This window comes from Zootoca vivipara, chromosome 6 (assembly GCF_963506605.1).
Source record: "Zootoca vivipara chromosome 6, rZooViv1.1, whole genome shotgun sequence".
Taxonomy (NCBI): Eukaryota; Metazoa; Chordata; class Lepidosauria; order Squamata; family Lacertidae; genus Zootoca; species Zootoca vivipara.
Genome location: NC_083281.1, coordinates 15819282 through 15834811, shown reverse-complemented (window position 1 = coordinate 15834811; position 15530 = coordinate 15819282). Strand labels below are relative to the sequence as shown.

Genomic DNA, 15530 nt, shown 5'->3' with positions numbered 1-15530 from the left:
AGAAACTGTTAGAAGCTTCTTTCGCTTTTTCTTTTTTAAAGGGGGGGTTGTTTCTGCCCTCTTTGAAGCCCAATTGAGCGTGTTTTCCGGAAGTGGGAAAATGTTCCCCAATATAGGAGGAGAGAAAGATTTGCACCCCCCCCCCACTTTAGAAGAGGCAAGAGATGATACAATTCCTGCCCCCCCAAAAAAACCTGTTGTCGGAATGACTGTGGGCACACGCAGTCCATCTTGAATAGGAGCAAAGAGGGGTTGAATGGGGGCACCCCAAGTTGATGTCTGAAGCCACGCCCTTCCGTGTGACTTCATCGCTCGCCCCCCCCCCCACGCTTGAGATATGGGGGAAGGGGGGAGACTTTCAGGATGGCAGCGGAGTTTGTTGGGGAGTTCCTCCGGGGGAGAAAAACGAGCCACGCCCCGGGCAATGGGGGAGCGGGAAGAGATAAGGATAGAATTGCCCCACAGCTGCCTCATGTACTCAATAGGTTGGAGGGGGGGGGTGTTGTGAGGAATGCAATTTCTTTCTCAGGGGGTTGTGAATGCATTTCGCGTTGTGCTGCGAGTGTTAAGTTTTTTTTGGGGAGGGGGGCGTTTCCTAGGATTTGGGGTGGGGGCGGAAAGGGGTCAAGTCGAAGGCGGGAGGGACACCTCTGATCTGTTGTGAGTGAAGAGAATCTCAAAGGTTGGCTTCTGTGATCTGTGTATGCTACTTAGTTCCTTGCAATCCCACACCTAAGGAACAAATAACACCCCCCCTTTAACGACACAGGAAGATGTTCCCCCCCCAGAGGTTCCTGGAGGGCATTCCTGAGAGTGGGGTGGCTCCTCCCCCCTGATGGGATAGGCAGGGTGATCTTTCCTTGAGCCAAGACCTTTCCTGAATTTGGGGTGCTGGTCCGGCGGGTTCCAGAGCTTCTGGCCAATGCTGGACATCCGATAAGTGGTCAGTCCTCTTGAATGGATCCTTGTCTGAAGATGACCGGACTGGCTTTATGTACCATTGCTCCCCCTTCTCAGGTATTGCAGGGGAGTGAGGGGCACCCCAAACCTCCATCTCCCTTCCCTTTGCGATCCTGGCTCTGATCCTGCCCCTGTTGTGCCCCCTTCACTCCTTTCCTCAAGTTCAGAAAGGGGCCAAGGACCCCCACCTACCCCCACGCCTCTCTCTCAGTGAATGCAGGTTTGGAATTGTAAACCTATTTCTAGGCAGGTTATCTGAAGGATGTCCAGGTTCAAGCTACCTCCCCCCCCCAAAAAACCCATAAGTCTTAAGTCTCAGGTAGGTCTTAAGACCTCCCACCTCATTTTCTGTGTCCTGGGACTTGCGAGGTTGTGCTTTTGAGCATGTGCAGAGTGTTTTCCCTGCTTGGTTGACATAGTGCAGGCATCCCCAAACTGCGGCCCTCCAGATGCTTTGGCCTACAACTCCCATGAACCCTAGCTAAAAGGTCCAGAGGTTGAGGAAGATGGGAATTGTAGTCCAAAACATATGGACGGCCGAAGTTTGGGGATGCCTGACGTAGTGTGATAATTTCTGAGCCTAATGGGGAGGGCTCTGAGGTCAAGAGGGTAAAGTGAGAGAGACAAGCAGCGCCCCTCCTTCAGAAATTAGGCTGACAATTAGGCTGCCTGCGGGAGTTCATCCTGAGTTTTCAGAGATTCCTCCCCAGCTCCCATCCCCGAGTCACCAGATTATAGAGCTGTAGAGTTGGAAAGTACCAGCTGTTCCAAACCAAGGGGAGAGCCAGTGTGGTGTAGTGGTTAGAGCAGTAGACTACAACTCCCACCATCCCTAGCTAGCTACTGGTCAGAGATGATGGGAATTGTAGTCCAAAAACAGCTGGAGGCTCTAGTTTGGGGAACACTGGTGTTGGGGTGTCAGACCAGGGTTCAAACCCCCACTCGGCCACTGAATGTCACCTTGGGGGGGGGTTATTTACTGCTTCCCAGCCTGACCTACCTCACAGGGTTATTGTGGGGGTGAAATGAGGAGGTTGGCGGACCATGTCTTGAGCTCCTTGAAGAAAAAGCTGGGATGTAAATGCCGTTTTCCCCTCACCTCCTTAATCCAGCGGAAAGCTGTGTCTGTGGCCCCGATCCCCTGAAAGCAAAAGGAAGTGAACTGTAGGGGAAGTAGATTCAGATCATGCGCAGGGCCCTGAGTTCAAAATCTATGATGTGTTATCTATAAGCCGAGCTCTAGTTGCTGTATTGCAATTATTATTATTTTTTAAAGGGCAGCCCCTGTCTGCAGCCTTACAATACGAGAAGGGAAAGTTGAGGGGTGGGTGGGGGGGAGGCAGGGTGTGTTTTGCAGGTTAAGCAACCCGGAAGAGGTCAGTTTGTCATCTTCGCTGCAAGAGACACAGAGTGCCTCTTAAAGGCTGACAAGATTTATTGCTGCCTGGGCTGCCACCATCAGCATCACCTTCGAATTAGTCAGCCTTGAAGGGCCCACAGGGTTCTTGGTCTCAGTAGGAGGAAATGCAAGGAAAGGGAGCGTGTTGGACTGGGGGGTGGGGGGGTGGAGTGTCCCAAAGTAGGGGTGGGCAGGATTCCTTGGGGGGGGGGGTCGCTGGAGGTGCAAATGACAATCAGACTTCGAAAAGCTGGTGTCCCTGGAGCAAGCCCAATAACTTTGTTCAGATTAATCAAACTAAATAGTTTTATTTGGGTTTTGAATAAATGTGCCGTTCACTGCTTTGAGTATTTTTTTTATTTTCTTCCACAGTGGGCCGTGCGAACCACTATTCTGAATAATGCTTTTTATAGAAAAGGGCCACACAAAAACGATAATATCGATAATATCGTTATTGTGTGATTCTCAGTCAAGAACTCCAACTTTTAATAGAAAAGGGGGCACTGCTGGGGATGAGTTTATGGGACCAAGGGGGCGGTGCGTGACCCCCAGAATTTTGGAAACGGCTGGTGTAGTAGGACATCCTTGGAGGGTTTCAGAGAAAAGTCCTTCCTGGTGTTTTGCACGATCTGGAGACAGGGGTCCCTCTGGCATTGAGGTTGCCCTGGGATGGGAAGGAAGGAGTTGTGGGTGGTTGTTGGCTAAGTTTTACCCGGGGTATACCCATTGAAATGGATGGACATGGCTAAGCTAGGTCCATTCATTTGGGTAGGTTACACTGAGTGCCCACTAAAATGGGGAGCTCTGGGTGTCTCAAAGGGCACAGAGGAGGCCAAGTGCATTTTAAGACTGTAAGTGACCTGAGACCAGAGACCTGTCGCCCTCACTTAAGCCGTAAAACGCCATATTATGTCGACAGTGGGGTGCAGATTCCCTAATCAGTAGCTCTGGAGGGACCCCAAAAGTATCGGGCAGATCCTCTTATATGCTGCTTTTTCTTTAAAAAGTGGGTAGTGTGACCTTTGACCTGTGGTTCTGGTTATCTCAAGAGTGAATGGACATGTTTCCAGTGGTGGTCATCTGGTTATCTCTAGTAGCCCACAAGGGAAAGCTGAACATCCTGGCAGCCGGTGTTTACATGTAGGCTGCTGCTGTTGATGGCGGCTCTACTTCGCTGCCCTGGCGAAGAGTGGGCTGCAAAGTTCTCTGTGGTGAATGGGTCCAATCCCCTTTTAAATCTGCGTCTCAGCAGCATCTGAGGTCAGTCATGCGCTGCATGTTCTGAAGCTGCAACCCATTCATTTCCTTGGGTGACTCCTCGCAGGGTGAGGCGACTTCGCGTCACTGGAGGACTTGTCTCCTTATCCCATGATTGAGAGCCTTTGGTGTAGGACTTTGTCAGAAGCTCTTTTTGGGGGAAGTCCAAGCATACCATGTTTACCACTGGGTTGTTCCTGACTCCGCTCTTGATGACACACTCCAACAGCTCCAAAAGGTTATCGAGGTGGGACTTCCCTTCGATTTCTTGAGCTGCGATTCCTGCATTATTGCACCGGGTTGGACTAGATCAGGCATCCCCAAACTGTGGCCCTCCAGATGTTTTGGCCTACAACTCTCATGATCCCTAGCTAACAGGACCAGTGGTCGGGGAAGATGGGAATTGTAGTCCAAAACATCTGGAGGGCCGAAGTTTGGGGATGCCTGGACTAGATGGTCCTTGGGGAATTCCTTCCCAACTCTAAGCTTTACTCAGAATAGACCTTTCGAAATCGATGGCCCTAACTCAGCCACATTCATTAATTCTGATGGCTCTAAAACTTCATTCTCTACCACCCCATGATTGGCTAAATAACACTGTCTTTCAAGAATACTTTTTAAACACAGAATTCCCTAACCTAGTGCCTTCTCCAGGTGTTCTGGACTACAACTCCCATCATCCCTGGCTGATATGCTAGGACTGATGGGAATTGTAGTCCGAAACAGCCCAACGGGGAGGTCTGTGTTAGAGTAGCTGACCTGAGACTTCCTTCCCCTTCACTGCTGGGGTTGATCTGACAGTCTTGCAACCTCCTGGGTAGAAACTTGATTTCACAGAGAAGTTGTGTGACGTGGAACAGTTTCAGATCTGAGTTCGTTGACTCTCAGGTGTATACAGTACTGAGAAATCTTTGATGATTACATTTATATATTCTCCCCCCCCCCGCCTCTTTCTTCTAAGGAGCTCGAGGTGGGGTCTCATTCAGTCCTCACAACGACCCTGCAGAATAGGCTAGGCTGAGAGCCTGTGACTGAACCGAAGACACACACCCAGCTGAGTGGGGATTTGAACCCTGGTCTCCCCAGCTCCCATCAATGGCTCTCAACCTCCATCCTTGCAGTTAGCATGTACGCAGCACACCAGCAATTAGAGTTTACTGGCACCAATGACCTTGCAATTGGGGGGGGGGAGGTGGACTAGAGGATCCTTGGGCTCCCTCCCTTCCGGCTCTGCAGTTCCAGGACCTCATCGAATCCACCTCTCCCTTCTTCTAACAAAACCGCAGAAGGCCCTTTTGTTCCTCTCATTTGCAAAGCCTTTATTTTGCATTTGGCAAGGTGATGTGGTGCGTTGCAAAAGAGCCCATTCAGGAATCCTGACTACCAGAGCACTCAGCCGCCCCTTGAGTTTTCTGTAGGGTCTGGGTCATGGCAGTGGGGGCGTTGCTGCAGCCGTGCGGAAACAACCCCCACCTTCTCAACCCCTTGAAAACCCACAGCTTTTCACGCTTCCACATTGGGACCACGCCAGCAGTGAGAGTTGTGGGTAGGAGAAGCAGATTTCAGCGGCCGGTCAGGGTTTTATTTGCGTCTTCGTGCAGTGCCTAGTGGTTAGATCTGTGGGGGAGGCCTGAGAAGTTTCAGCAGCTGCAGCAACTGGTGCTTTTATTTCCTCCCCCACCACCACCACCCAAATGTCTGCTACTTGGGGTTTCTTTCTGGTATCTTTCAACAGCTGAGAGGCTTCCAGCTGTCTGGGAGTGAAGGGGGGGTTATGTTGCATGGCCCCCCTGAAAACCCTCCCCCAGCCACTTTGGGGTGCCTATGGGGAATGAAGATGCTTAGAAGCATGGAACTGTAGAGCTGGAAGAGACCTCCCAGGGTCATCTAGGAAGGCTGAGGCTGCCCTGCTCAGCCAGCTCCTAAGCACAAAGTTTTTGCATTGCAAGGACTGAATCGTTGAAGTCTAATGTGAAGGACTTGTGGGGGGATGCTTTTCCTAAACCTTGCCTCATTTAATCCTCCACAGCAACCCTCTGAGGTAGACCAGGCCGACAGGAAGTTGGGTTGGACTAGATGACCCTCGGGGGTACCTTCCAATTCTGTGATGTTATGACTAGTTTCCAAAGTCGCACCCAGTGAGTGTCATGGATGAGTGGGTGGAGGGATTTGAACCGTGGTCTCTCCCAGGTCCTAGACACTCTAACCCAGGCATCCCCAAACTCCAGATGTTTTGGTCTACAACTCCCATGATTCCTAGCTAACAGGATGGTCAGGGATGATGGGAATTGTAGTCCAAAACATCTGGAGGGCCAAAGTTTGGGGATGCCTGCTCTAACCCATGGGTAGGCAACCTAAAGGCCGGATGCATCCCAGTCGCCTTCTCAATCCGGCCCGCAGACGGTCCAGGTATCATTGTGTTTTTACATGAGCAGAATGGGTCCTTTTATTTAAAATGGGTTATTTGTTGGGCATAGGAATTCGTGCATTCTCTCTCCCCCCCCCCCAAAATATAGTCCAGCCCACCACATGGTCTGAGGGACAGTGGACCGGCCCACGGCTGAAAAAGTTTGCTGACCCCTGCTCTAACCACTACACCAGGCTGGCATTTGGCCTTGCAAGGTTTCTGACCCGAAAGGCAGCAGCATTTTTCACTTTAACAAGGAACACAAAAAAAACACAATGCTTCCTCCGTCTATGTGCTCACACGTGTGTGCCTGTCTGCCATGTCTTGTTTGAGATCTAGCCATTTCCCCCCCCCTCCTGCCTTAATTTTCCCAATCTGTAAAATGGGCAACCCAGGCAAGAGTCCAGAGAGACCCACCAGCCCCTGAGCTTTGCAATTACTTGACTGAGTTGCTTAGTACGGACTGTGGGGCTGAGATGTTGCAGGCGATTTAATCAGTCCTGGCTGATTACCTAAAGAGCAGGAAGCAGCCTGAACCATTTCCCTTTTCCACTGTGTACATGGACTGACTGGGAAGAGGAAGAGCAAGCCCAGTGGATGTTAACCCTTTTGTGGCCCATGCCTTGAAGGCAATCTGGTGCCCTCAGATCTTCTTGGACTACAACTCCCATCAGCCCTGGCTGGCATGGGACTTTTTAGGGGGTGGGTGGGGGTGGGAGAGAGCACCAGGTGGGCTCACACTTACGTATACGCAGTAAGATGCCAATTAAAATCAAGCATTTAAAAATGCTAATTCATGCAATCGTAAGGTTGGGAGGGACCCCCAAGGGTCATCCAGCCCAGCCCGCTGCAATGCAGGAATCACAGCTGACGACTCCTCAACTATTCCTCCTCCTGGTGGTGCAGCAATAAAACGGCTAAGCAGGGTCTGGTTGGGTTTCAAATTGGATGAGAGACCGGCACATTGCTGGGGGTTAGACTAGATGCCCCATGGGATCTCTTCCAGCTCTATAGTTCTATCCCCCACCCTCCCAGCCTCTGCTTGAAAACCTCTGACAAAGGAGAGTCCGCCACCTTCCTCTTTTTAAAGACTGCTTAGCCTTTACCACTGAAATGAGTGCAATGGTAATACTTTGAACTCCTCTGAGAAGAGGTGTAATTTCATCTCCAGGAGAAAGATGCTCTATTGTTTGGGCTGGGATGTTGAGAGGCAGCTTCCGAAATGAACTTTTGGTGAAAGAGAGAGAGAGAGATTAGACAAATTCATGGGGGTGGTTTGGTCCATCAGCCGGGAACCAAGATCCTGAGTTGAATGATATGGAGCCTCCATATTCAGATAGTGTCTACCTCTAAATATGATGTACTGGGGACGGAGGACAAAAGTAGCAGATGTGTGTTTTGCCTCTGTGCTCTGCTTGGGAGCTTCCAGAAGCACCTTGGCTGTCCTCTGTTGGAAGCAGGATCCTGAGCTACAGACAGGCGTTCTTTCCTGATGCAGCTGCGCAGTTCATAGGAGAGGTTAAGATTCGGCATTTACTGGGGAAGGGTGACTTCATTTTGCTCTGGAGCCAGTTTCAGGCGCCGGGTTGCTAAGCCCCCTTTTCCTCATTCCTCAGATGACTAAGTGTTGCCAGCCCAACTCAGATCGCTTGGGATGAGCGGGCCAGAACAGCAAGCCCCAGGACGCCTTGTTCTGCAAACTAAGGGCCAAGGTGTTGCCTCGCCGCAGGGCAAAGAAAGGACTGCTGCTGCAGCTGCTGCTGCTGCTGCTGCAAAGAGTTAACCTGTGGAACTCACTGCCACAGGAGGCCGGGGTGGGTGGCCACCGACCTCGATGGCTTTCAAAGAGGACTGGGCATATTCAGTGGCTACTAGCCATGGCCGGATGGCATGCTTCCCGTTGGCATCTTCTTGGGTTCTTATGGAACCTCCAGCTCCAGAGGCAGTCTATCTAGATTCCTAGGGGTATTTGGCCACTGTGAGAACAGGAGGCTTGGCTACCAGTAGATGGGCCAGTGGCCTGATCCTGCAGGCTCTTCTTACACTCGTGCAGGGGGAGCTGAGCTGCCTCAACCATGAGTCTCTGGGGCCCCCAGCACCGGAATCCTCTTGGGGGTCGCAGGTTCCGGGCGCCCGCTGCATTGTGACACAGCACTGAGTTCCGCCTGGCACGTCTCCCGGGGATTGTAAGGGCGGGTGGGAGAGAGAGAAAGACCTGCACCCGGGCCAGGCGCGGCGGGGGGGGGGGCCCACATCGGACACCATGGGCCGCTTCGGAAGGTTGTTTCGGCTCGCCCCTCGGATTGGGCCCTCTGCTCTGCTGGCCTCCCGGGTGTAGGGGAGGGGGGCTGGAGTTGCAAGCAAGGGCCGTATTCTGCCCTGTGGAAATGCTGCCATGCTCTTTCCCCCGCTAAACATGCAACCCCGACATGGATTGCAACCTCTTCTCCCCCCCCCCAATCCAAGAAGCCTCTCCCCACCCCCTGCCATGACCAGCTGTCCCTTTACTCTCTCCTCCACCTTCTCATCCAAGGTCAGCCTTGGATGCAGCTCTGTTTTGGGGAGGGAACTTCGCCCCCCCCAACCAAAGAGTCCTAGGTCTTGCTGGCCCTCCCCCCTTTTCCCAAATTGTCCCGAGCTGGAAGAGACCGGAAAAGCGCCTTTCAGGATGTGACTCAGCCGTCTCAAATACAAGGCTGCCCAGGGGAGAAGGCAGCAGAGGAGGAGGAGGAAGAGGACTTAGGGGGTGGGGGGTGGGGACATGCCTCTGGCACACATCCCCCCCCATCACCTCCTTACTGATGCTCTCCAGGGGCGAGCACAGCCAGGACCCAGGCGCATCCTACCCTCAAGGCCTGGCTTTTGCCCGCTCCCAGCACTTGGGGGGTGGGGAAAACACCCCTGGTCGCCTTGCTTCCCCCTCCGTTTCGCCATAGGGCGACCTGAGTGTTTTTTGCTCTCTGGCAGATCTCCGGCTCCTGACCCACCGCCTAAGCCCAAAGAGAAGCAAGGCGCAAAGCTCAGGTGGGGATGGATTGGGCCTGCGTGGGGGAGGTGTAGCCCCCCCAACTTCCTTATCCTGGGGTGCCCACCCTTATCTCACAAAAACCTACAGAGGCCTTTGAGATTAGTAGCCAAGATCCTTGTGTTTCCAGGGATGGACGCAATCTCTCTCTCCCCCCCCCAAAAGAAATCCTAGAAGTTTTGGACCGGCCCCTGGCTGGAACCTGAAAATTGCCCCCCCCCCGACTCTCAGGGATGGTTTTAAACACCGCCCCGCCCCCGCTCCTTTCCAGACTGATCCCTGGAGTCTGGGTGCCTTCTGGCTTCCGTTGGGAGACCTTGGCCTCGGAAGGTGGCAATCTCCCCTCCACTGGAGGTTTTCCAGCAGGGGTTGGGCTAGATGACCCTCGGGGTTCCCTCCCCTCTCCACGATTCTGTGACCTTTGACTTTCTCCATTTCCAGCAAGGTTCCCGACCCCCCCAAGGCCAAAGATGAACACCATTCGACGCAACTCAAGTGTGGATGAGTATTTGGGCCGGATGCGGGGCAGGGAGTTAGCAATGGCTTCCTGGCAGGGAGGAGAGTGGGGCTCCTGCCCTTTGCAAGATGCATTTCTGGAGATCGGGGTGGGGTGGGGCGAAGCTATTTAATTTTTCTCCTGGACCTGCAATTTTGGGCCTGGGAACGTCCTCCTTGCACCGTCCCCAAAGGCTTGGTTGAGAGGAGGATGAGGACCACCCTCACCCCCCGGGGTCTCCCTGGACTTCTAGTCCCTCCAGAGACCAGGAATGTGCTTCCCTTTGGCAGGATCACGCTGGGGAAGAAGCCTCCCACCCCGGAACCCACTAAAAAAGTCGAGGTGAAGCAGATAGAGAAACCCAGGTGCGGCTGAATTTTTGGGTGTGTGTGTGTGTGTGACACTACAGGTGCTCTGCTGAGCTCTAGGCAAGGGCTTTGTATTTCAGGATAGGGGGCTCTCCATCTCCCCATTGGAAGGGTTGAGAGCCCCCTGCTCCCCACTTTGCCACCCTCTAAGTGGGGGGGGGGTAAGGAGGAAAAAATTCTGGGTCTTAAGTGCATGCACATGAAAGCTCATACCAATGGCAAACTTAGTTGGTCTCTAAGGTGCGACTGGAATGAATTTTTATATTTTTATTTATTTTGTTTCAATTACGGCAGACCAACACGGCTACCTACTTGTAATTAAGATTTCTGAAAGGGAAAAATCCCATCTTTATTAATGACAGGAGTCCACCAATGGAGGGAATATCATTGGGGTTTTTTTTGGGGGGGAGTCACTTCTTCCCCCATCTAGGGCTGCCCTCTCCAACTGACGGTTTCTTGTACATGCAGGGAGCACGCTCTGATCAGCGGTTTTTTTTGGGGGGGGGGGGAATGTTTACACGGCTAATTTGAAACGACTTTGAACGCCGTCCAAAATGCACACACACACCCATTATACATGGAAATGTCTTTTTCCAGCCCCCCCCAACCCCGTGCCGCTCTTGTCCCTCTGCAGAAAACAAAGACTGTGCAGCTCTGCCAATTCCCACCCCCTGCCAAAAAAACCCACCACTTTTTTTGAAAAAACAACAACAAACCAAGTTAGAGAAAGTAACATGGAAACCATTCTTGAGTCAAACCATACCTGCTTGTCTGTTGCTCTCTTCTGGACCCCCCTGCCCCAAATTTAAGTCAGCCACCCCCCCCTCCCCATCAGTTGCAATGCTTCCAGCTCATAAGTCTGGAATTTGGGGAGTGTGTCTGTGTTTGGAGGGGGGGCAGGGAGAGGAAGCAAGGAAAAGTCGCTCTCTAGCAAAAAAAACCCCCTCCTTTGTGAATACCTATGGAGACCGTTGACTGCTTTGGGGAGGCGAGGGATGATGTCAGGGTGTTTTGAGCTGGGCTGGGGTTCCTTGTACTTGCTTAGGCCGGGTTGCTGGGATATTGGGGGGATGGACGGACACGCAGAGGCAGGATGTCTCTGGGCCCCTCCCCGCCTCCAACCGCCTTGCATTCCCACATTCTCCAGCACAGATCCGGCCTGTCCTTCAAGTCTACCTTATATGGGCAAAGGCTGCTGTTTTTCTCCCTCCCTCCCTCCTTCCGGCTCTTTTCCGGTTGGCCCGTTCCAGGTGCCACTTCTTATTCTTTCAGTCTCTGCTGGGGGCAGGGGGGGGAGGCAGCCTGTCTCCCGCACTGCCCCCCCCTTACCTTGCTTTGTTTTCCAAAAATAGGAGAGCGGTTGTCTGTTTGCCCTCAGAACCTAAACGGAGGAGCCCGTCTCCTCCAGCCTCCTTTTCTCGCAGAGGCCAAATAAGAACCTAGGAACCCAGGTAGACTGCCTGTGGAGCTGGAGGTTCTGTAAGAAGAGGTGGGCTGCTAGATCAGGACAAGGGCCAGCACCCTGTTCTCGTAGGGGCCAACCGGGCGCCTCAATGGGAAAACCCGCAAGCAGCTCTCTCCTCTCGAGGTTTCCAGCAACTGGGATTCAGAAGCCTCGCTGCCTCTGCCTCTGGCATGTTTTGGTTCGGGCAGCTGGCTTTGAGCTGAGCCACCAGAGGTTATAGCTCCTTGGTGGGGGGCAACCTTGGCATGGGGGTTTGTGCCCAGGTTGCAGTGCTCTCACTTGGCCCCCGCTGGCCTGGCATTTGCAGTTACTAGGCCATAGCTCGGGGTAGAACACCTGCTTGGCATGCAGAAGGCCCCAGGTTCAACCGCTGCTGGCAGGATCTCCAAGGTAGGGTTGGGAGTGTCCTTCACCTGTAACCCTGAAGAGCTGCCAGGCAGAGTAGACAATACTGAGCCGGACAGACACGATGGTCTGACTTGGTTTCAGGCAACATCCTAAATCTTAAATGCACAGACTCTGCTTGGCAGCTGTATTGGAGTGCAAAAGGCCTGGTTGCAGCGCCCCCGCCCCCCCCCCCGGGCATAAGCATAACATCTACCTTTTGAAATGCTGGGCTTATCTTGATAAGACCCTCCGCCCACCCCTGTTTGCCCTCGAGGGGGTCTGTAAGAAGAAGTTAAGGTGTCTCTTACATATAGGGGAAACTGAGGCAGAAGGAAGAGAGGGAACCACTCGAGCTGACTTGCTAGCAGCAGGACCCAGGAGTCCTGTTTGCAGGTCTTCCTCTTCCTCTCCCCTCCCCCCCCCACGAGGTTATGAAGGGGGAGGTGGTTTATTTATGCTGTAATTTTTGTGTCTTGAGATGCTTGGCTGACAAGTTCCACATTTCAGAAAACCTTCCTCCCCCCCCCCTTTTGCAGCAAATGCTCCTCCATTTGTGAGCTGTGGGGAGGGAGAGAGAGAGAGAGAGAGAGACCTTTGGTCTGGGGCCTGCAGCATGCATGACCCCAAAATGCAAACAAACTGTGATGGCTGTGGAGAGAGAGGACGGGGTAGGTTCTTACAAAGAGAGAAAATGCCACAGCGGTTTCAAGAGCAACATCCGATTAGATGCATCTCAAAGGATTCTGGGTAACGCTGAGCCAAGGTTTCGCAAGCCGTTTCTGAGGAACATTGGCAGCTGCAAAAATGTGTATCTCTGTATGCAGGGCTGAATTGGATTTTATTTCTATTTTTTTGCATTTCTATCGCTCCCTTTTCTCCAAGGAGCTCAGGGTGGAGGACCTGGTTCTTCTCCCCCTCCTCATTTAACCCCCACAACAACCCTGTGAGGTAGGCTAGGCTGAGGGATGCAGTGACTGAACCAGCAAGCGGCATGCCTGAGTGAGGATTCGAACCCTAGCCTCTCCGAGGTCCTAGTCTGACACACACTAACCGCTACACCGCACTACCTCGACTTCAGACCCGCCTGGAATTTTTGATGGTAGAGCCCTTGCTTGGGGTGCAGAAGGTCCCAGGTTCAAACCCCGAATGCGTCTCCTGGTAGGGCGGGGAGAGAGCCTTAGCCTGGAGCTGCCAGTCGGTGTAGGCAGTGCTGAGCTAGGTCTGAGTCGGTAGCTTCCTGTTTAAAACAGCCCTTTGCTAAACTCCATGAGGACTGGAACCTTACTTGATCTTAATGGAGGTTGAGCACTTGCAGGCAGGATACCCCTGGCATCTCCTGGCAATGCCCGCTCTCTGAACCTTGGAAAGCCCCTGCCAGCCAGTGCATGCAGTACTGACCTAGGCTGACCAAGGGTCCTCCACTTTCCTCTGCACCTATACATATATATGCCCATCTCGAGCGACGCACCCATCAACTTGCTCCGCATTGCCTGCGGGGGTGGCGTTGCAGGGACCCAGTTTCTCCCTTGCGGGTGCCGGCTCTGTCTGGCAGCAATTACGGAGCCACACCTCGGGGCTTCTCCAGCCTTGCGCAACCCTCCTCTGGGCGGTTTGGGTCTTTGCCTTCTCTTTTAAAAGCGAGGTAGTCTCGGAAGTGTACGCTTTCCTACCTTGCGTCACTGCGGCCGTGGTGAGATTGTGAAGGGACCTGAGGCTTGCAAGAGCCGGACGTGAGCTGGAGACTCATGATGGGGTGAAGTTGTTGCTCAACAGAACCTGGGAGGGGTGAGCATGAGGGGGATCGGCGCCCCCTGTTGCTCTTGGCTTGAAACTACAGTCATACCTCAGGTTGAGTACGCTGTGGGTTGTTATGCGCGCATGCGCAGAAGCGTTTTGCACATGTGCAGAAACACTCTATTGCAGGCATCCCCAAACTTCGGCCCTCCAGATGTTTTGGACTACAATTCCCATCATCCCTGACCACTGGTCCTCTTAGCTAGGGATCATGGGAGTTGTAGGCCAAAACAGCTGGAGGGCCGCAGTTTGGGGATGCCTGCTCTATTGGCACTTTGCACATGTGCTAAAGCACCACTTGGGTTAAGTACTTTTTGGGGTGTGAACGGCACCCCAGAACGGATTGGGTACTTAACCCGAGGTATCACTGTAGAAGGATGTTGCCTGCCTGTTGCTCATTTATTGCTGATTTATCCCACCTTTTCCTCCAAGGTGCTCCAGGTGGTGCACAGGGCTCCCCCTACTCCCTGTTTCATCCTCACAACAACCCTGCGAGGTAGGGCTTAGGTTGAGAGGCAGTGGCTGGCCCCAAGGTCACCCAGTGGAGGATTTGAACCCTGCTGTCTCCAAACAAGGTTGAAGGTTCGATCCCTGTATGGGACGGCTGCATGCATCCTGCATTGCAGAGAGTTGGGACTAAATGTTGCCTTCCAACTCTGTGATTCTACGATCAAACTCCTAGTGCTCATTGAATCCCTACAGCCAGTCAGCCCCTGTCAGCCAGTGAGCTTCATGGCCGAGTGGAGGATTCGAACCCTGGGCTCCTCCCAGGTCCTAGTCTAACACTCTAACCATTGCACCACACTGGCTCTCAGTGTAGGCAGGCATTGCCCTCCCTCCGTCCAGCTGAGCACATCCTTGATCTGCAAAGTTTTAAAAAAACCTGCATGCACACACACTGTTTCCTAAAAGCCGAGCTCTTCAGGGAGCTGAACTCCTGTCTGTCTTCCTTGCCCTCTTGGAGTTGCAACGCCACCTCCCCAGCCCTGCTTAGGTCTAAAGTACTTGTTGCAAAGCCTCCTCTGAGTTCGCCCTCCAAGGAAGGCACTCCTCCAGCTTCCTCCAGCTGATTTGTTCTGGTCTTCTCCAGTTGCAGCCACCGCTGCCTGTTTTCTCTCTGCCTCTCGCCCGCTCCCCATTCCTGTTCCCGCAGAGTCGCTGTGAGGTGCCGGGCTGTGCCGCAACTCGCCTGCAGCCCAGAGGCAGGAATCGTGTCCCAGGCCTGGCGCTCCCTGTTTGGATTAAGGGAGCGGCTGCCGTTTCCGCTTCACCCTTTGGTGCCTGGAGGGAAGCTGAGCTGCGGGGGCACCCGGTGTTTGTGTTGTGTGTGCAAGGCCTTCTGTGTTTGGCAGTGCGGAGGGGAGGAACCTGAAAGGCCATAGTATGGGGGGGGGGCTCAACCAGGCTGCTTGGGGGTGTCCAGACTCAATAGGTGGAAATCTCCCCTCTTTTGCTTGATGAGAGGGCTATCGATGGACGATGGCTATGCACACTCTGTGGCAGCAAGGCTGCAGCAAGAGAGGGTGAGCTGCTCTTGTGCTCAGATCCTGCTTGTGGATTTCCGCATACTTCTGCTTGGCCGCTGTGAGAAGAGGAGGCTGGGCCATTATCGGCCTGATCCAGCACTCAGGCTCTTCTTGGCACATGCATATGTGTGCGTGCACACAAATGGTGTGGTTTCGAGGCTGTTTCTATGTCCCAGACCTTTGCCAACCTCCCCCCCTGTTGCATTCTATCCACTCCTTCTATACCCCCCTCCTTGTGCATGAAGACCCCAGACAGTAAAAGACACATGTTTCTCTCTCTCTCTCTCTCTCACACACACACACACACACACGAGTCCTTGCCAGAATGGCTGCTTTTCCTGTTCTGCCAGTTGCCGCAATTCTCTGAGCACCCTTGTGCTAAGAGAGGAAGGTGGCAGAGAAGGGGAGAAGAACTCACCTGGCAGCTTTGTGTGCATAGGGGGGGG

The 15530-nt window shown here is 53.2% G+C and overlaps 1 protein-coding gene across 3 annotated transcripts in view; it reads left to right on the top strand.

The window, feature by feature from the left end:
- The window catches only part of VASP (vasodilator stimulated phosphoprotein), a 33021-nt gene that overhangs the window by 882 nt on the left and 16609 nt on the right, over positions 1 to 15530 (top strand). The window contains exon 1 of one of the 3 annotated variants that reach the window (XM_060275480.1): positions 6739 to 9909. The exons of 1 other annotated variant lie outside the window; for it this stretch is intronic. In XM_060275480.1, the coding sequence (XP_060131463.1) occupies positions 9755 to 9909 (155 nt within the window). In that variant the 5' untranslated portion in view covers positions 6739 to 9754. Of the gene's footprint in view, positions 1 to 6738; positions 9910 to 11944; positions 13550 to 15530 lie in introns of those variants that run through there. One more of the 3 variants, XM_060275481.1, reaches the window with a different exon arrangement.